Genomic DNA, 20,684 nt, shown 5'->3' with positions numbered 1-20,684 from the left:
TATTTGATGAAATCAGTTAAAGGGAGGACATCCCAGTTTCCAGTCCTGTATACCCAAGGGGACTGACCCTCTGCCGTCTGTCTGGGAAATGTGGCAGTGGGTGTGATGTCGCCGAGGTCACGTAGAGTGGTCTGAGAGGAGCCAGACCCCTCCTTGGCTTTAGCTTTTCTCACTTGCAGCCATTCTTGTCTCCCTTCTCAGACTGACATGCTCCACAGAAGAAACCTGTCACCTCCAGCCGGAGCCGCACACCCTCAGGGGGCCAGCCAGGCTTCCCCGCCCCCACCCTCTCCAGCTTTATCAAGCTGTTCACTATGGACTGAGGGGACAAAGCACAGAGCGGGCTCTGAAGCTTCCCTTTGTCAGATGTTGGAGTCGATTCGCCGGGCAGGAACAGGTAACTTTCTTGTGTGTATATGGGTCAGATCAGCATCTTCCCTAATCTTGTCTTTGATCAAAACATAGTGAAAGACTGTCTTCAGACAAAGGGGAGCACACAATTAACTCAGATAATTCCACTAACAGCAGAAATAAATGGGGTGAACTGGGCAGTGGTGGCGCACCCTTTAATTTCAGCACTTGGGAGGCAGAGGCAGGCGGATTTTTGAGTTCAAGGCCAGCCTGGTCTACAGAGTTCCAGGACAGCCTGAGCTACCCAGCAGACTGGACTGTTACACCAAAACATACAGCATGCTTTGCTCTGAAAAACCCAGCAAGCTGTCAGTGGCTGTCCTCACCTGTTCAGGCTCTAAGGTGGCCAGCGTTCTCCCTCCGGATCGAGCCATCTCCCCCTGCTGCTCCACTGTGGGACCTGCAAGAGCCGTGCAAGCATCAGGCCGGGCTCCCACCTTCCCAGCACACGCTTCCCCAAGGCAGAAGGAACATGGGTTTCCTGGTATGCTTGGTTCACCCACAGAGACCACCAAAGCCAACAGAATGACAACAACCCCTTTCCTAACCAGTAATAACTTAAACCACAAACAAACAAATGCACGCCAGAGGAACTGGGGGATAAACACAGCGGCCTCTTACGTCGGACATAGACAAGGTTGTCTGGGCCTTCCAGAGTTCAATTTCATTTTGGCAAGCATATGTCTCATGGGTTTGCATTTGTGCAGATAACAGGGCACATCTTTGTGTGCACTTCAGAGCTCACACTGGACTTATGCACCTCTCTGCGTAGCTAGTACTCACTAGCCCTTAGCATCCAGTGCAGGCATAAAAGAACTAAATAGTCAGGGTAAAAATCCAGTTCTGGAAAGAGTCTTTACAATGCCAGAATTCATGACGTGGCCGCGTTGATGTCATAACCCGGATTTACAAGGTGAGGGCTCAGGCTTCAGTCCCATCAGGGCTGGGATGCTGCTGGCTATTACCCACAGGCCCTGGACTTGAGGGAAACTACCACTCACCAGCAGGCTTTACTTCTGAAAAGAAGGTGCCAACTTTCTTTCCCTCCACGATGTCTGTGATGACATGCCCAGACACCTTTGGGTGGGTTCCGTTGGCAATGACGACGGAAGTACCGCCTTGCAAAGCCCAGAGGGCGGCTTTTACCTGTCGGGTCAGAAGCAGGATGAGATTCACACCTAGAAACATGCATTCTCAACTCGCACTATGACATAAGATGCACGCTAAATAAACAGAGGACCGTGTTTAAAGCTCAGGATCTGGGAAACCATTGCAGCCCACTATCGCTTTCCAGCCTTAGTATGTACTGCCTGAAGGGGACCAACAAGTCCTGCTCTCTCTGAGACCCTCGAGGGCCGGACTCAGAATGTGCACGCTTTGATTTGTTATGCCTGAGCATTTTGATTTGTCATGCCTGAACAGCTACAACTGAAGAGCTAGAGGAGTGACCAGGACAGGGTTATCTGTTCTTCTTTTCTACCATTGCTAACCTGACGTTCTTCTGCTTAAGTTTATACAGCCTCTGAGAACATATAATGCGGGGGTGGAGGGGGGTTGAAAAGCTTCCAGAAACAAACATGTGAGTTGATAACAGAAGATTTATTAAGCGTGACCATCACACAGGCCCTGCCCTCCTCTATGGTTACAACATGGTGACAGTTACTTTTCATTGTCTACTTGACTGGATTTGTATTCATCATGGAAACACACTTCCAGAAAGCCTTAACTGGAGAAGGAGAAGCCTACACGTGAGCTGGGGTTGCAGACTAAGTAAGGAGGAGACATCGAGCCGGGCACAGCTCATCTTTATTTCCTGACTGGGATGAGTTGCCATGACAGAGGCTGCCCTGACTTCCCTGCCTCGAAGGGCTGAGCTCTCACACTGTGAGTCGGGACTGTGTTCTCAAACCGTGAGCCACTGTAGCTTTAATCAGCCACTCTGTCATAGCAACGAAATACGAGGGACACATGCACAAAACAAAAATAGAATACATCTAAATACACAATTAAATATAGGTATACAACAGCCATAAAACATATTTAGATATGTGCATATTTAAATGTATGTGTGTGGTATCTACACCACAAGTTCCCAAAGTTAACAATAAAAAATGATAAAAAAAAAAAATACCATTTGGGTTTGATGACGGAACAGCTTGGTGTCACCTTACCTTGGCTTCCATGCCCCCTAGGCCCACTCTAGACTTGGTTCCAAAGGTCACAGACTGCTGATCTCCCGGATAGAATATATCAATGAGCTTTGCATCATCTGAGCCTGGGGGGCTGTCAAAGAGGCCTACAAAGTGAATGGGAGTCAGTAACACTGCACTGACCCACACGGGCCTCCCCAGGCACTTTATACTATACAAACAGACAAATAAACAAACAATCAGAAAACCACCAAACAAAAAAAAAAGGGATACGGGATCAGTGGAGCTGGCCCATGCCAAGTCATAGCACTAGCACCGTCTGTGCTTATTTATTTATTTATTTATTTATTCATTTATTTATTTTTGTTTTTTTTTTTTTTTTTGATTTTTGTTTTTTTCGAGACAGGGTTTCTCTGGGTAGCCCTGGCTGTCCTGGAACTCACTCTGTAGACCATGCTGGCCTCGAACTCAGAAATCCGCCTGCCTCTGCCTCCCAGAGTGCTGGGATTACAGGTGTGCGCCACCACTGCCTGGCTGTCTGTGCTCTTTTAACCGGCCTTAAACAAGTATCTCCCAGCACCGAGCAAGGTCACATCCTTGGCACAGTGCCTACGGCGCTAGGAAGAGTCCTTCCCTCCCAGCTTATCAAGCTGCAGCTCAACAACTTAACCAAAAGAGAGACGGGTGCAGAAGTGGTACGGTGAGCATACACCATGTGGGCAGGCTGGGAGCGAAGCGGGTACTCATTAACTCTCGCCGACCCTGTGCAATCAAGTAGGCTGAGACCCGGTTGATGAGCGAGTGTCTTGGAGGTTGGGCAGAGTCAGCAGGAAAGCTATGACTGTCCGCATTCAGGCTGGCTGAATCTCCAGGAAACACACAGCCTGTGCAACTGAGCAGGGTAACACCATGATGAGGTGAGATGTTATATGTATACAACATGAGGTGTCAAAAAAGTCCTCAGTTTCACTTTGAAAGGTTAGAGACGTTGGAAGGGGAAAGGTGAAGGGGAGAAGGGTCTGAGAAAATGGTGTCAAATCAAGACCAAGGGGAGACACACATTAAGGAGATGCGGCCCATGGATGAGAACTGGCTACAGGACATTTCCAGTGGTAATGCTGTTTTGTTTTATGTGTTTATATATACATGAGTGTATAGATATAATATACATGTGTGCCTGTGCATTAAAGGCAGAGGACAACTTCAAGGTGTCGTCTCAGTTACCATCCACCTTTATTTACTTTTTAAAGACAGAGTCCCACTGGCCTGGAAATACCGAGCGAGCTAGGCTGGTTAGCACCAAGCTCTGTTCATACCCCCTCAGCTCACAGACTACACGCTTACACCACTAGGCTTCTCTTCCTATTTGTACTGTTTGTTCTGTGGGTCAAACTCTGATCTTCATACTTGCAAAGCAATTGCTTTGCCCACCGAGCTACCTCCCCCGCCATTTTGGTGTTTAAATCCCTGCTTTTCCCACCTCATTCCAGATTTTTAGGACAATCCTGTTCCGTGTCGAACCTCTCTGGGGACTGAGGGAATCAGTGTGTGATGCTAACGTATGAGCGGCAGTAAGTGCCCAACCTGCAAGGCTCAGCCGGTGCCCCACAGCTCCAGGATTCCAGACTGGGCTCCTCCCAGAAGGTAGCAGGCATGGGGTGAACTAAGGGGCTGTTCAGTTTCAGGTGACCGTGTGGGAAAGGCTGTCCCACGAGGAGATATTTTCCGGCACTCAGCACTCTGCAATTCTGTCTATTCCTTTTCTCAGTCTTCCAACCCCACCATCGGGATCTTCAACATATGATACTGTTCTAAGATTTAACACTTGATGGCTAAGGCAGAAGGCGAGTATCACTTAGCCTGGGTTCGAACGCCAGGACTCACGTGGTAGAATGGCGATCCTTTCTCACGGGCTGTCCCCCTGAACTTAGCACCTGCCCTGCCCCCACGTAAACAAATGTAACAAGGTTTTTAAAGGACATGAATAAAAACTTCTCATTGAGACCGTCACAACGCTGGTGAACGTCAGGTATCATCAGGGTCAGACAAATTAGAACCCTCATATGCTGTGGGTGGTAATACCAAATAGCACAGTGGCCATAGGGAAACACGGAGGTTTTCAATACCAGGTTACCACATGGTAACCTCCTTTTCTCCTCCCCACTCTTCCTCACTTCTCTCTCTCTCTCTCTCTCTCTCTCTCTCTCTCTCTCTCTCTCTCTCTCTCTAAAAATGTATTGTTATATGTAAGTACACTGTAGCTGTCAGATCTCATTATGGATGGTTGTGAGCCACCATGTGGTTTCTGGGATTTGAACTCAGAACCTTTGAAGAGCAGTGTGTGCTCTTAACCGCTGAGCCATCTCTCCAGCCCCTCACTCCTCTCTCTTAACTGTAGGGCTGGGGGTTGGTTCTTGCTAGGTAAACATTCTCTCATGAAGCTCAACAATCCCATTCTTAGGTGGAAACAGATAAAACAAAAACAACCAACCAAACAACAACAACAACAAAAAAAATCTGACTCATACGAAAGTAGGCTCCCAGCAGCATTATTATAAATAGCACAGATGCCCACCAACTGATGACTGAATAAATAAAATGTGGTAGGTCCAGCGTGGAGTACTATTTGGCAATAAAAAGAAACAGAGCACCGGTGTATACTCTAATGTAGATGAAGCCTGAAGCCATTATACTAAGTGAAGGAGGCCAGTTACAGAGGACCACAGAATCTGTGCTTCTCTTCATATAAAATCTCTAATAAGAAAACCCACAGAGACAGAAAGTAGACTGGAGGTTGTGTATGGCTGGGGATTTGGATGCAATCGGGGAGTGGCTACTCTCTGAGTATGAAGGCATGAGGTTTCTTGTCACGAGGACTATAACTTACAATTGTTTATGGAGATGGTTGTACAAGTGTATGAATACTCCAGAGATCACTGAATTGAAAATTTTAAGTAGGTAAATTATGTGTGTGAGAATATTTCCTTGAAGCTGTTTAAAAAACAAAGTGTGAGGGTGGGGCTGGGGCTGGGCGGGGAGGGGTAAGAAACAAAAAATAAAACCCCACAAAAGTACCTAAAACCATCATGTGTGCATTCTAACTGCATTTTCCAGAAATGCCCACCCGAGTCACAGAAACTCTTCGGCTAGTGTGGCTCAGGAACTGTCCTCAGGGGAAACCGATCAGAAGAAACCCTGCGTGCTCACGCCTGTGAACAAAAGGAAAAGGCCTTGCGGGCGTACCTTCCACGTCGGAGAGGACAATCAAGAGGTCGGTTTTCATCTCCACGGCCAGACGGGCAGCCAGGCTGTCGTTATCCTTAACACTAATCACCTACAACGCAGGCAGGGTAGTGAGTGAGTTAGCTTCAGGGTCCCAGAAGCACCCAGCTCTGGCAGGCAAAAACCAATGACACAGAGCATGCGTGAGCGCTCGGGCCCCGCCCCCTGCACAACGCCAAGGCTTCCTTTCGGACAGGCACGCAGAGCTCTAAGCCATGCATGCGCACAGCATCATCTAAGCCACAGGGGCGGGCGCGCCTCACCCACTGAACATCAAAACTCCCTCGTCCCAGAGGTGCCTCCTCAGCCGAGGCTCTGGGTTGCCGCGTCTCTCGGTTTCTCCTCTTGCTCATGCCAAACATCCAGTGTTAGTACATGCAGCGCAGCAGCACGTGGTGGTTAGTGTCTCCAGCATGCTCAACTCTTAGGAATACTTTACCCACATTTACCCCCTGGAGATCACTGTTGGGCTCAGCCGGGGGGACGACGGCATCGTTCGTGTTGACGATGGGGACGATGTTCATCCGAAGCAGCTCGTGTAGGGTGCCGTTGAGATTTCTGCGCTTCTGTTCGTCGTGGAAATCCAGGTTGGTCACTAAAATCTAGAGAGATTAAATAGAAGATGCAGCCGGGGAGGAAACGATGAACGCCCTAGGAATGGCACGAACAGACGCTGAGCGCTGGCGAGCCAAGCTTCGAACTTCTAGAATAAAGCGCACCTTTGCATACAGGTCCAGTTCCTTGTTTTATTTCCTTTTTTAACCCTGGGGTCTGGCATATATATCTGGCCAGGTATGTTCCCAAGGAACTATAATTCTAACATAGCCAATTGTTGGAGAGATCCTTGACGGAATTAAACTTGTCTGGAAGATTTATTTAACGATGCTAAGATATCATCTGTAGATGAAACTGGGAAAGTGATGCATCTACTTTAAAAGGGACATTAGGGGGAATCTGTGAATTGCCGGTACTTTTTTTTGTTTTGTTTGTTTTTTTGGTTCTTTCTTTTTCTTTTTTCTTTTTTTGGTTTTTTCGAGACAGGGTTTCTCTGTGTAGCCCTGGCTGTCCTGGAACTCACTCTGTAGACCAGGCTGGCCTCGAACTCAGAAATCTGCCTGCCTCTGCCTCCCAGAGTGCTGGGATTACAGGCGTACGCCACCACCGCCCAGCTACGAAAATGTTTTCTTGCAATTCCTGATGTAGGGGAAGGTGCTTAAACAGGCAACAGTGGAGGCGGCACCAGCGTCAGGCTAGGAGTCCTGAGAGCTCTGTGTGGTGCCTTCGGCAGATGCTTCGTTGGTTATGAAATGGAGGTAATGAAGGCAGAGTGGGAGAGCGAGTGAGGGAAGGAATCCCTCCCTCAGCCTGTTTAGCTGAGTCCTTTTGAAACAGGACTTCCCTTCCCCCTTCTCCCCCACCCAGCTACAGGAACGGAGAGTGACCACGTGTGATGGAGTGTGGCGCATGCTTGTGAGGAACCGTGAATCCTCTCTAGAAAGCTTTAGTCCTGCAGACATTAGGTGAGGTCAAAGCTGAATCCATGTCTGGCACACCTGTGCCAGGCTGCAGATAGAAGCACGAGGGGGAGGGGAGGGGTGAGCAGGAGGTCTAAAGGTCCAGGGAACACCTGCCACACACAAGGGCTGCTGTGGCTCTGGCTGGGAAGGTAAGGACTGGGGGCCCCCCACCCCCCCTGCCCGGCTGGAGGGGAAGCTGATGCAGGAGCAAAGGTGACTGGCTGAGACGACAAATCGGACTCCTTTCTGTGGAGGAAACATAAGCTGCCGCGCTTGGGCAAGCCTTTACCCTGGGGCCCACACGGTGAGGTCTCAGACTCACTGATAAGTGTCTCCTACACAGGATTCCTGGAGAAAATGAGGAGCCACGGGAGAGGGAGCAAAGAGCACACGTGATAAGGCCTGTGCGGGAGAGGGGCCAGAGTGGAAGAGGCCGGGGAGAGGAGCTTCTCGGGAACAGGATGGGCAGAGCTTTTACCTCGGTACCAATGCAAACAGTGTCAGGGACTTCTAATGGAACTGCCACTACCAACAAAGCAAAATGGAACATATCCAAAAGCACCAACACTGAGAAAAATAAAGAAGACAGGACAAAAGTGCAGTGCCTTGGCTGCAGTGTCCTCACCTGGCTCCTGGCACCGAACAGCTAACACTGTTGATGCACTGCAGGGAAGGGAGAGTGACTGGTACCCGTGATGACTACGACATGTCTGCTATATTCACACTAACTCAGTGGGTCTCAGGCTTTGAAGCTGCGGCCCTTTCATACAGCTCCTCATGCCGTGGTGACCCCCAACCACAAAGTTACTTCATTGCTACAGCATATCTGTAATTCTGTTACTATCAGATATGCAGAATATCTGATAAATGACTCCTGGGGGGTCTTGACCCACAGGTTGAGAACCGCTGCTCTGGACTGCTATTGGTGCAAATGCTGAACAAGTTAGACATTGGTTTTGCTGCTTTGTTTGACTTCCGGTAGCTCGCCTCTGACTGCATGCTGACACTGGCCGCCAAGTCTTGTTTGTAGGCTTCTTACTCCATGAGAACCACCCTCACTGGTTCCACATCCCCAGGAAGGCCCAGTCTCTCACCTGGGCGGCACAGATGCTGTACTGTGTAAACATGGCCTCATACAAGGCCATCAGCCCACTCTGTCCAGCAGCTGCACAGGCTCGGGCCTCAAGGACTGGAATTGCCTGCAACACACCAATTGGACACCGTGTGGTTGGGAAGGAGGGAAGGAAGACCTGAGGACTCCGTGACAGGGCTGTGGAAGCAGTACCCACCATCTCCTTCAGATGGTTCTGTCCTGAGTGCAGGGCTTGCCGCACGCTCTGAGACAGAAGGATCTCGTGGCGCAGGCGCTGTTTGCCAAAGGCGACGGCTCCACTGGTCACCAGCATCATCTCTCGGCCCTGATTCTGCAGCACCGAGACCTAGCGTGGAAAAGGGGAAATGTGTAAGTCTTGGTACCACTCTCTCGCTCTCTTCACAGGAGACCTAAGTAGGGCCGACATGAGTGGATTCACACACTTCTATAGAGAACAGTACTCAGCTGGATCTGGAAGAACTGCTTGGATTGTTTTGCAGAAACAGTTTTTACACGGCCTCAAATGCCTGTTTAACAGGTGACAGGCAGAAATGAGATATTTTAGAAGGTGATTCTAGCATGCAGCCAGCTTTGGAGTCATAGGACTTGATATCCTCCATCTATAAGGCAGATGGCAGCCTGGGGTGAACTAATCTAACACAGTCAATTCTGTAGACCAGGCCAGTCTCTAACATGGAGATCCACCAGGTTCTGCCTCCCTAATGCTGGGATTAAAGGCATGCACCCCACCACACAATTCAAAACAATCAATCCTTATCTTAGAAAATACAGTATTGGGCTGGACAGACTGCTCGGTGGTTAAAGGTACACACTGCTCTTGCAGAGGACCTGAGTTCAGTTCCCAGCACCCTTGATGGGTCTTTCACAACCACCTGCAACTCTGGTGGTTGCAGAGTCATCCAATGTCCCTGGCCTCCACAGGCACCTGCACACATGTGGGCATACCCACTTGCAGACATACACAGAGAATTACATAAAACAAATCCCTTTTTAAAAGATGTATTGGACATTCGATACTTTTAAAAAAAGTGATGCCTCTTCAACTCCACCATGGTTTAACATCAATCCCAGACCACGTACACTATGGAGTTACTGCAGCAGCAATCAGTAAAAGCCAGGGAATATGCATGTCTGCATTTGCAAAATCATTATCACCCAAAACATTTGAATGGCATCCTTTGTATCAAATAGCCAGCGCTCACCTTTATATCCAGTTGGTTTTTTGGCTTGCTCAGACTGCAATGCAAGTTAAGCCCGTATATCACAAGCAGTTAAAATATCTTCAGAGTCTTTTAATCCATACTTTCCCCTTTGTTTTGTATTTTTTTCTGCCCAACTGAGCTCCTCTCCTTTCCTGGTTTCCCAGGCCCCATTTTTCTGACTGTGTCCACATAAGGTCTGGAGTCTTTTGTCGGGGTGTGTGTGTCAAGGACTTTCTTCAGGTTGTGAGCATGATGCCTGTTTCTTTACCTGTCTATGAAGCTGGCAACAACTGATAGTTGTCACTGGGATTCAATATTCCATCAGGGTTTGCAATATGCTGATATTCTGACTCAGATCAAACCCTGGTGGTCAAACTCAGGGTCGGACAGCTATATCCCCAACCCCATCAATGGGTGTCTAAAAGTGTTATTATGGGCTGGAGAGATGGCTCAGTGGTTTAAGAGCACTGACTGCTTTTCCAGAGGTCCTGAGTTCAACTCCCTGCAACCACATGGAGGCTCACAACTGTCTTGTAATGGGATCTGATTCCGTCTTCTGGTGTGTCTGAAGGCATCGACAGTGTACTCATATAAAAAAAAAGTGAAACTATATACCATGCATTTAAAAATATTGTCCTTCCATTTTGGCATGGAGCAGATGCCTTACTCATATTCAAACTTTTCAATCTAGAGCCATCGGGCAACGCTTGATGCTACTTTCTGAATCAACCTAAAATGACTGGATGTCTCAGATGAGGCTGTGAATAAGGCCTAGACCTGATTGCTAGAGCCATTCTCTCAGGCCCACGACAGCAGAAGGCAAGCAGGGACCAGAGAAGGTCTCTCTCCAGGTTGTCCCAGCCACTGCATCAGGTTTGGAATCTTTCCTCTCCTTTGAGGTCGAAGCCCCGTTCTAGACTAAGGTCTGGAACCCCACCTGCTGGGATGGTCCACTTGGCTTCCCAGACTCCCCTGATGGTGCTATTACGGTCCCCAAACTTGCCTCTTCCTTGGCCTCCATCTGCTCTTACACACATGATTAACAAGTTTGGCATCAACTCGGAGACTGTTTTAGCTTAGCAGAACTTCCTGCCTTGGCAATTACCTGCTCAACAATGGATGCCAGGCGCCCCAGTGCCAGGCCGCACTCATCTCCTCTGGTCACCACCGCACTGCCGAGTTTCACTACAATTCTCTTGGCGTGCTTCAGCTCGCTTCGGTGGGCAAAGGGCTTGCCATGGGCACGACTGAGGGGTACCGTGATAAAGGGAATGTTGCTCCAAGATCGGACATGTCTAATAGCTGAAGACTGGACACGATCTGTATGACCCAAAAAACATGGCAAAAAAAAAAAATACAATACAATAAAAAACAAAACAAAACAAAACAAAACAAAAAAACCCGGACAGATACAGTCTAACTTTACAATGAAAAGATTCATACATGACAGTATACAACAGTAGCCAACTTGGCTACCCAAAATAGCTGAGCTATTATTACACTGTATCTCTAGCTCTTAAATATAACTCCTTTGTTGGTTTGATTTTGAGTCAGGGTCTCACTATGTGGCCAAGGCTAGACTCAAATTCACATTCCTCCTGCCTCAGTCCCCCAATGCTAGGATTGAAGGAATGTACCATCATGCCCAGCACATACAAATCTTAGAAAGACTGTCTTATACAATAAATAAATAGCTCTTTCCTTCTCTGTTATATAGCTACTCTTTCAAGTAACTATGTTTCAGGTTGTGGAATAGTCTAGTTTCTATACAATGGGCTTGCAGTATATTGCCTGGCACAGAGATGGTCGCTGAGGCACCATTCCGGGCAGGGGAGCTGTAGCATCCTTACTAGATCCACAGGTGTACTGTCTCTTCCTCCAGAGGACATCCGATGGATGTTGTCTTTTTCACTGGAGCTGCCTGCCTTCTCCAGGCTCATCAATATAGCTGCCCGACCTCAGTCATTAGGGTATTATTCTAAATAGCATTGAGTACCTATGTCTAATATGAAAGTTGGTGTACCTAGTGTTTCGCTCATGTGGCTTGTCCGAGAGAAGGATGGTGGAGGGACAGACTTACACCCTTGGGGGTCAGAACCCTGAGCCCCACCCAAGTATCACATGTCCCTTTGGCAGCTGTCAGGACCAGGCCCATTGGCTATCTGTCTCTCCTATTTATTGCAGGGCCTTTCTTGTCTCGGGAGGGGGGTATGGGTGTGACAGCCTGAAAGGATCCCTCGGGGGCACAGATAGAAATTAATATGTTGGTCCTCCATGTGGTGAAATGGCAGGAACCAATCAGAAGCCAGCAGCTGGGCTAGCATGAAGAAGGCATGTGACCCGCATTGTCTCTATCAGCAGAGGTGCATGGTCTGACTTAGAGCTAGCTAGTCAAGGGTCGGTCTGCTTGTAGGTAATTCAGTCACAGCAGATTAGGGCTGATAAGGTTCAAACAGAGCTCATAACTATTGGCGAGGTTTCAAGCAGATAAGAACTTCAGTGGGGCATTCAGGGTAAGTTTCAAGGGACTGAGGGTTTAGGAGTTTCCCGTAGAACCTAACTATTTTATCTTCCCCGCCCTGAATAATCCTACCATTCTTTTCTTTGAATTAGGGTCTCATGTAGCCTAAGCTAGCCTCAAATTTACCAAGTTGCTAGAGCTAGCCATGAATTTCTGATCTTCCTGCTTCTGCATTTCGAGTGCTGGGAATATAAGAGTGCACTACCATACCTGGCTTCTTAGGGTATTTTTTAAAACATATTTTATAGTTTATTTTATACTGTAAGGTTTACATTGGGTACTGTTATGACTGGACCTTAAATCCTGTCGATGGTCATATATGGTCCACACTTGGTCACCAGCATACAGAGCTATGGAAGGTGGGTGCAATCTTAGGAGTAGGGCCTAGTAGAAGGTAAGGTTACTGTTGGTGTGCCTTTGAAGGGCCTACTGTGACCCTTGCCCCTCTTCTGCTTTCTGGCTGCCACAAGGTAAGCGGTCTTTTCTGTCCTGCACCTCTGGGTGAGGTACTGCCTTACCATGGGCCAAAGGGAAACAAATCCTCACCTTGTCTACGTACTGCAGTGCCCTGCACCAAAGTGACCATGCACCAAAGCTTCTGAAACCCTGGCCTCATTTCAAGTTCATTTTCCTCAAGTTCTTTGTCACAGTGACAAAAAGGCACATCAGGACATGGACGGAAAAGCCTTGATTAATCAGGAAAACCCAAAGCTTCTGGGGGAATTCTCCTTCTAATAAATCCTTACCTTCAGGGCACCAAAGAAAACCTGTTTCTCCAGGGGAAGTTGGAAAGGCAGCGAGAAGTACGTAGGAACACTCGTGTGGTGAGGGTGTGTGTGAGGGGCCTGTCCATGTAGGAAGCAGGTAGGCACATGCCCGTGGTGAGGTGGGTGACAGGGCTGTCCAAATTCACAGTGTGCTGTGGATTCTACACCAAAGCAGCAAAGCCCTGCACAGCCTTTTCTCTGAGTTTGAGAAGCTTAGTGATCAACAAGACTTCCGCAGAGGCTGCAAGAAGGGACCTTCACATTGTGTCTCTCTCTCCCTGGCCTTTCACTGTTTTTCTCCGAATACCTTGTGAGGTGGTTTGAAAGGGAAAGCCCCCATAGGCTACCACCCTATTTGAACAGTTGGCCTCCAGAGGTTTGCGGGCAGGTCCTGGAACCTTTAGGAGGTGTGGCTCTGCTGGAGGAAGTATGTCACTGGAGGTGGACTCTGAAGGCTTAAGAGTCTCACCCTACATCCAGTCCACCCTCTCTGCTTCCTGTGCGTGGATACAATGAAATAAAGCCAGATTCCTGCTGTTACCAGCAAGCCATGCTTTCTGCATTATCGTGGACTGGAGACTTTGAGAAACATAAGGCAAAACAGACCCTGTTTTCCTAAAAGTTGCTCTGGTTCTGGTATCACAGCAGCAGCAAAGGCATGCCCGCCTCGCTGAGCCTTTCGAGTGTCTTGTCTGCTCTTTGGCTTTCCATGCCCAGTTAACTCTGGGACTCCAAAAGTGAGAAAAGTCACTAGTGTGTCTTTTTTATAAAAGCAGATAAATAATATCAACAATGAAAATACTGAATAACCAGGCCAGGTGATGCACATCAGCAACCTTAGTCTCTGGGTAACGGAAAGAGGATTGTGAGTTCAAGGCCAGCCTGGGCTACACAGCAAGTGTGAGACCAGCCTGGGCTACTCAGTGAGATCCCTCCTGTCAGTAAATATATCTATATCTATCTATATCTGTCTGTCTATCTGTCTATCTGCCTGTCTATCTATCTACAGTGGAACTTCTCATATTAGTTGCATGCACCAGGTGACTGCCCGGTATAGATTTCCTCAGGCATTTTGTCACAGCAACAAGAAATACACTGCCAATCATCATGATTTTACAGACTTCTTATGAGTTAAGACTGATGAATTATACTTTAGCTATTATCCCTGTCTGATACATAAGAAAACTTAGGCCAGGAAAGAACAGTAATTTACCAACATTACCAGATTGCAAAAGATGGCCACAGCACTTTGCGGCTTTTCCCATCAACAGGTGGATAGCCTGCTTGAGGGTGGAATCACCTGGAACCCAGATGAACTACCACCCCAGCAGGAAGCCCTGACCACAGCAATGCAAGTCAGCGTTCATGACAACGGACACATAACTGTGGCCCAAACGCCAACCCAAGAACAGCACCCGTGAAGGACAGTCATTTATCTTTACTAAGTTATGTTTGTGACCAACAGAACTAGTTTTCCAATTCACAGGGCTGGCTCCGGAGATCAAGTTTCCCATATGTATGTCCTTCTATAGACATGAAGGGGAACGGAGACTTTCTGACAATGATAAGATGATAAGATCTAGATTGGGTATAAAATGAGGAAATGGCCAGCTCAAGGTACTAGTCCTTAAATGATCCCAAAACACTTAGTATCACTGGGCAATGGTGGCACAGGCCTTTAATCCCAGCATTTAGGAGGCAGAAGCAGGAGTTGGGTTGAGGCCAGCCTGGTCTACAAAGAGAGCTCCAGGACAGTCAGGACTACACAGAGAAACTCTGTCATGAAAAACAAAGCAAACAAATAAACAAAAATCAATCAATGAAACATAAGAATGCCTTGTATTTATCCATATGTTAAAAAGAGGAATTCTGACCTAACTCTCCCATCTGTGCAAAAAAAAAAAAAAAAAAAAAAAAAAAAAAAAAAAAAAAAAGAACTAAAAAAGTCTTGGAAGTGCGCAATGCTGGGATTAAAAGCATTCACACACAACCTTGCCAGATTTTTGCATGGGCGCTGGGGACTTGAATTCAGATTCTTGGGTTTTCAGTCTAACTAAAAATCTAATGAGAGTTTTTGGTCTTGGCTCTCAAGTAAAACTCATAAAAAGAAAAGAAAACAGTAAGTTTGACCCCATCAGAATAAAAATCTTTCCTCTGTGAGAAACCCTGTTAAAAGAATAAAACAATACCTCAATAATCTGTGAGGGTAGGTTGGCAAACGATCTACTCACCAAGGATGAGTACCTAGAAGACACAAAGCATCCTCCAAGCTCACGACAGGAGAAAATAAAATGTTCCAATTAAAAATGAGAGGTTAGGAAGAGGGCTCAGTGAGTAAGAGCACTCACTGGTACTGAAAACCTGAGGATCTGAGTTCAAATCCCCAGCTCCCATGCTCAAATCTGGACAAGGCTGTGTGTGAATGCTTATAATCTCAGCATTGCACACTTCCAAGGCTTTGCCTGCTAGCTAGCCTGTCCTAAAGGGATAGAAGAGGACATTTGGTGTCTTCCCCTGTCATCTCTTTGCATTTGCATGCATGCATGTACACACACACACACACACACACACACACATGATACAGAGAAACATTTCACTAAAGAGTGTTCGGCTGGCAAACAAGCACACAAAAGCTGTTCAGCATCCGTAGTCATTGGTGGTAAGTGAGCCGAAGCTACCATGTGATATCAGTGCATCATACCACGTGTTGAAATGGTTAAAACAAAAGAGTCACCGGGCGGTGGTGGCGCACACCTGTAATCCCAGCACTCTGGGAGGCAGAGGCAGGCAGATTTCTGAGTTCGAGGCCAGCCTGGTCTACAGAGTGAGTTCCAGGACAGCCAGGGCTACACAGAGAAACCCTGTCTCGAAAAAACCAAATCCAAAACAAAAGGGCCATAGTATATGGTGGGGAAAATGCAGAGAAGTGGATGAATCGTGTCCTGCTGGGGGAGGGTACAATGCTTTTAACGAGTCTACGAAAACAACTGGGCAAGTCCTACTAAACTATCCAGGTAGGGCTGGAGAGATGGTTAAGAGCACTTACTGCTTTCTCAGTGGACCCAGATTCAATATCCATGTCAACATCTATATCAGTCAGCTCACAACTGCCTATACCTTCAGTTTCTTCATGCATATAGTTAATAACTCTTGCAGGCACACATACATACAGATAGGTAAAAATTAAAAAAAAATTTTTTTTATTGTTTTGAGGCAGGGTTTCTCTGTGTAGCCCTGGCTATCCTGAAACTCACTCTGTAGACCAGGCTGGCCTCGAACTCAGCAATCCACCTGCCTCTGCCTCCCAAGTGCTGGGATTAAAGGCGTGCGCCACCACTGCCCGGCTTTTAAACAAAAAGTCTTGAATAAAAATCCAAACCAAAACAAATAAACCCTAAACATGGTCCTGGTAAAACTATCATATGCTCTAACAAGTGCAAATCTGGCACTCTTGGGCATTTATCTCAGAAAAATGAGAACTAAGTTCATATAAAACTCCTGTGTATGAATGTTCTAAGTGGCTTCATTTATATCCTCTACACATGCTCTAGAGGCCAAAGCCCAGCTGTCGTTATTGAGACTGGTTATTCTGGCTGTGGTACATCTGTGCCACTTTACAATGCTTCACTCTCCCCATTAACTAGTACTCAGATGGGGGCGCTGGGGAATCATGCTGAATTAATGGAAGAAGGAATAAAAAGAAAGAAAGAAAGGAAGGAAGGAAGGAAGAAGGAAGGAAGGAAGGAAGGAAAAGAAAAGAACAAAGCAACTCAAAAATTCTGTCACACACCAGATGAGTACATTTACACAGCATTCTTCAAATGGAAAAAAACAATGAAACGTAGAGGAGATTAGAGGTGGCCAAGGGCTAGGGATGAGGGAGAGGACACAGTGATAACAAAGAAACAGACACAAAGGTCTGGGGTGTCTTTTCTGTATTACTGCTAGCACCCTGCTGGAAACATTGAAACTGGAGTAAAGGATATAAGGGATCTCTCAGTATTGTAAGTGTAACAACTCAAAATTAAATACTTAATTGCACAAAAAAAAAAAAAAGGGAAGGAAGTCAAACTAACTTGTACATATTTTGGGAGGAATGATTATAAAAAACCAATATTATTAGCAAAACCAAATATTGGCCGACCAGCAGGCAGCTTTCTATATACTTCTGCCAAAGTACATCTTTTTCCCCCTTTAAAACCTGGCCAGTAGCAGACTTTGACCACCACCACACTGACCACCACACTGACCACCACACTGACCACCACACTGACCACCACACTGACCACCACACTGACCACCACACTGACCACCACACTGACCACCACACTGACCACCACACTGACCACATATCCATCAGCAGTACATACGAGATCTGGGCACGGCTATGGACTGGACCCACGGCAGAAGACGCTGGCTGAAGGGCTGGATCCCAGAGCGGTGCATGTGTCTCAACATGTTGAGATGTGGTCAAAAATCCAAACACCTGTGGGAAGAATTTTATTAAACGAGAAATCATGAAAAAAAAACTAGTTAACTTACTATATGCCCCTCCACTTCTTCTCTTAGAGCAAAACTGTGACTCTCTTAGTTTAAGTTAGAATCTACTTCCTCAGTGTTACAGGAATAGAAAAGATAAACAAAGGCTTTTATTCTAAAGAACTCTTTATGTTTTAAGCCAAACAGTAATTAGATACAATGAATATTTTGAATGATAAAATATTTTTAAGATACAATGTAGCCGGGCAGTGGTGGCTCATGCATGCCTTTAATCCCAGCACTTGGGAGGCAGAGGCAGGTGGATTTTTCAGTTCAAGGCCAGCCTGGTCTACAAAGTGAGTTCCAGGTCAGCCAGGGCTGTACAGAAAAACCCGTCTTGATAAACCAATGTTTATGGGCTGGAGAGGTGGATCAGAGGTTAAGAGCACTGGCTGCTCTTCCAGAGGTCCTGAGTTCAAGTCCCAGCAAGCACATGATGGCTCACAACTATCTGTAATGGGATCCAATGCATTCTTCTGGCCTGCAGGTATACATGCATGCAGAAAAGTGTATACATACTAAATAAATCTAAAAAAAAATACAGTGTTTATATATTGGTATTAAATTTTTGTTATATTACCTGTTCTGTTAGGACTGGTGGATATTATCCAAATCCTTTATGTGTATGTGTTGGTCGTCAGGGTACCTGCAAATGTGGAGGTCAGAAGTCAGTTCAGGTGTCTTGTTCTATCTCTGTCTACTGTATTTTTGGGGATCAAGTCTCTCACTGAACCTGGAGTTTGCAGTTTCTGTTGCACTGGTTGGCCAGTAAGCTTGTACCTGCTGGCTCCCTTCCCCCACCTCTGGGGTTACAGAGGCAAACCACCACACCAGATTTTACGTGGGTGCTAGAGATCTGAACTGAGGCCTTCACACTTTCACAGTAAGTACCTTACCCACTGAACCATTCCCCAAGTCTCCTTTTCAGTGTCTCTCAAAAAAAGAAAAGCATTTAGCTCCATAGACATGAAAAAGCAAGGAATGGACTATAATACCATTCTGCAATTATTCTGCACAGAATCACAGAAATGGAGAGAGGAGGAATGGACAGGATGGCTCTGTGATAGAACATATGGAAGCAGGCAGATGAGTGAACCTGGTGAGTGCAGGCTTTGCTAGCTTCCCGTTCTGCATAACACTGAAGTATGTTGTGGCCTATGGTCTCCGCTCAACACTTACAGAAATCCCCTCAATAATGGTCACCAGACAATTATTTATGCCCATCCTACAAAATACCTATCCAGAGTCAATAGTGACGCAATTCCCGTTGTGCCCCCTCTGTACCATCTTCCCAGCAACTCTAGTCTTCAAGGTTGGACCTAATCCTCCAGTTGAGCTGGCTCGTGTGTGACTGCTGGCTGCTCTCCCCAGATGAGCTCTAAGCTCCCCTTTGGAGTACGGTACACAGGATGGGAACCCGCACAACTTTAGATTGGATAGATTTAGGTGTTGGCTCTGTCCAACCAAGGGGAACTCAATCTCCTCATCTGTAAATGAGGGATAATAACGGTTAATATGGCCCGAGATCCCCGTGGGAGTTACACAAGGCGATGCACGGAGAGCGCCTGGGTGCACAGATAAGGCTAATGTCGGCCTCCCTCCTCTGTCTTTTCGAAGGCACTGCCATGCCTTAACCTTTTCACTTATTTCCTTCACAGACACAAAAAGGTCAAAAGAGCCATTGAGGCACAGCTGTAATCCCAGCATGGGGGAGGCTAGAGGCATAAGGATCAGAAGTCCAAGGTCATTCTCAGCACACAGCCAGTTCTAGGCCAGCCTGAGCTACATAAGACCCTGTCTCAAACAAGATTCTGACCGGGTCACATGAATACTTCTACACTGTTTACCCCTCTCTTGTCTAAGTGCGGAAAGCTCTGAATGTTCCATATCCATTGAGGCACAAGGTCTTCCGTTGTGCCATTTGTCTCTGCCTTAGGGAGGCAAGATCTTATATTGCAAAGGACTGTTCAACCTGTCAGTTTCCTGGGACAGCAAAAGCCAGACATGTGATTCAAAAGCCCAAAGGGTATGTATGTGGAGACTCTGTGATCGAGAGAGAAGTTCTTATATTTTAACTCAGAACAGCTTTCAAGTAATTATACACATGTCCACCGAGAGCTCTTATCTCACTTAGAGAAGTGAACTTCAGTCTCAACAAACTACCCAGAAAAACACAAGCTGAGTTCATGGTTCACTGCTTAATAAAAAGACAAAAGCCCAAAGATAAATGTTGCTGCTTCGGAAGGTGGGGGAATAATGCTGGGGTAAAGAATCTGAGTGCCCCCTCTCTGTGCCAGGAGATAATTATCACACACGGGGCCTCCTCCTGGAGTTACCCTGGCTGCAGGGAGGATCACCTATGCCCAGGCTCCATATGTCAGATGGCAGGCCACAGAGAACTGCAGACTCAGGCCCTGGGGGTGCGCCCGCGGCTGGTTACACACCAGGTGTAGGACTACTCCCAGCACAGGAGCACTGGAAGTCAGCTGCAGACCTGGGTGAGAAGAGGCTGCAGGGTCCTCCAGCCGTCGCCTGGTCGCAGACCCAAAAGATGGCCAGAGATCCCAGGGCCTCCTATGCCCTGCACGGGGAGCTGTGCATGAGCATCTCAGAGCACCTGGGAGCCCCGTGTAGCCGCCTGCTCCCGTGTCCACGCCCCTCCGGACCCGCGGCTCCGTCCTGCATCTCCCCCCCCCCCACACACCACCCCACGTTCCGCGCGGGTACCCTTGCCCAGTTCTACCCTTCCACCTACCTGCTGGCCGCCGACCCCAGCCCTGTACCACTCTCCGTGGCGACCGCCCTCTCCTCCGCCTTTTCTTCCGTCTACGTCCTGGCTCTCCAGAGTTGCGTCAGCTGCGTTAGACTGAACCCCCGTAGCGCCGCTGACGTTGGGCGACGGGTCTAACCCGCGCTACGCCACGGCAACGGCGCAGGCGCTTCTGAGAATCGCGCCCACGCTCCACGTGGCGGGCCCCCTCCCATCCCCAGGCTCCCCGCCCGCAGAGCATAGGGGCGGGGCTCCGAGCACCCAGAAAGGAGCCGCCCCAGCCAGCTTCCCCGAAAGGTAAAGAGCACAGGCTTCCAGTTGCTGATAGATTTCATAAAGCGTGTATGACAGTTGATCATCTATATGTCAGACTCACCTTAGAAATAGACTGAATCAACTAAGACTGTCCCC

At 47.5% G+C, this 20,684-nt stretch overlaps 1 protein-coding gene across 2 annotated transcripts in view; it reads right to left on the bottom strand.

Annotated features, from left to right (window-relative positions):
• The window catches only part of Aldh18a1 (aldehyde dehydrogenase 18 family member A1), a 34,174-nt gene extending 13,734 nt beyond the window's left edge, over positions 1-20,440 (bottom strand). The window contains exons 1-11 of one of the 2 annotated variants that reach the window (XM_052186284.1): positions 20,259-20,440; positions 18,084-18,149; positions 17,335-17,450; positions 10,782-10,996; positions 8,650-8,799; positions 8,455-8,559; positions 6,293-6,445; positions 5,805-5,895; positions 2,583-2,707; positions 1,413-1,557; positions 738-811 (exon numbers count right to left, since the gene is read on the bottom strand). In XM_052186284.1, coding sequence (XP_052042244.1) covers positions 738-811; positions 1,413-1,557; positions 2,583-2,707; positions 5,805-5,895; positions 6,293-6,445; positions 8,455-8,559; positions 8,650-8,799; positions 10,782-10,996; positions 17,335-17,422 — 1,146 coding nt within the window. In that variant the 5' untranslated portion in view covers positions 17,423-17,450; positions 18,084-18,149; positions 20,259-20,440. Of the gene's footprint in view, positions 1-737; positions 812-1,412; positions 1,558-2,582; positions 2,708-5,804; positions 5,896-6,286; positions 6,446-8,454; positions 8,560-8,649; positions 8,800-10,781; positions 10,997-17,334; positions 17,451-18,083; positions 18,150-20,258 lie in introns of both variants that reach the window. The other variant, XM_052186274.1, reaches the window with a different exon arrangement.
• Between the last annotated feature and the right edge of the window lie 244 nt (positions 20,441-20,684).

The sequence above is a fragment of the Apodemus sylvaticus genome, chromosome 1, assembly GCF_947179515.1.
Source record: "Apodemus sylvaticus chromosome 1, mApoSyl1.1, whole genome shotgun sequence".
NCBI lineage: Eukaryota > Metazoa > Chordata > Mammalia > Rodentia > Muridae > Apodemus > Apodemus sylvaticus.
This window is presented reverse-complemented; position numbering and strand designations above follow the sequence as displayed.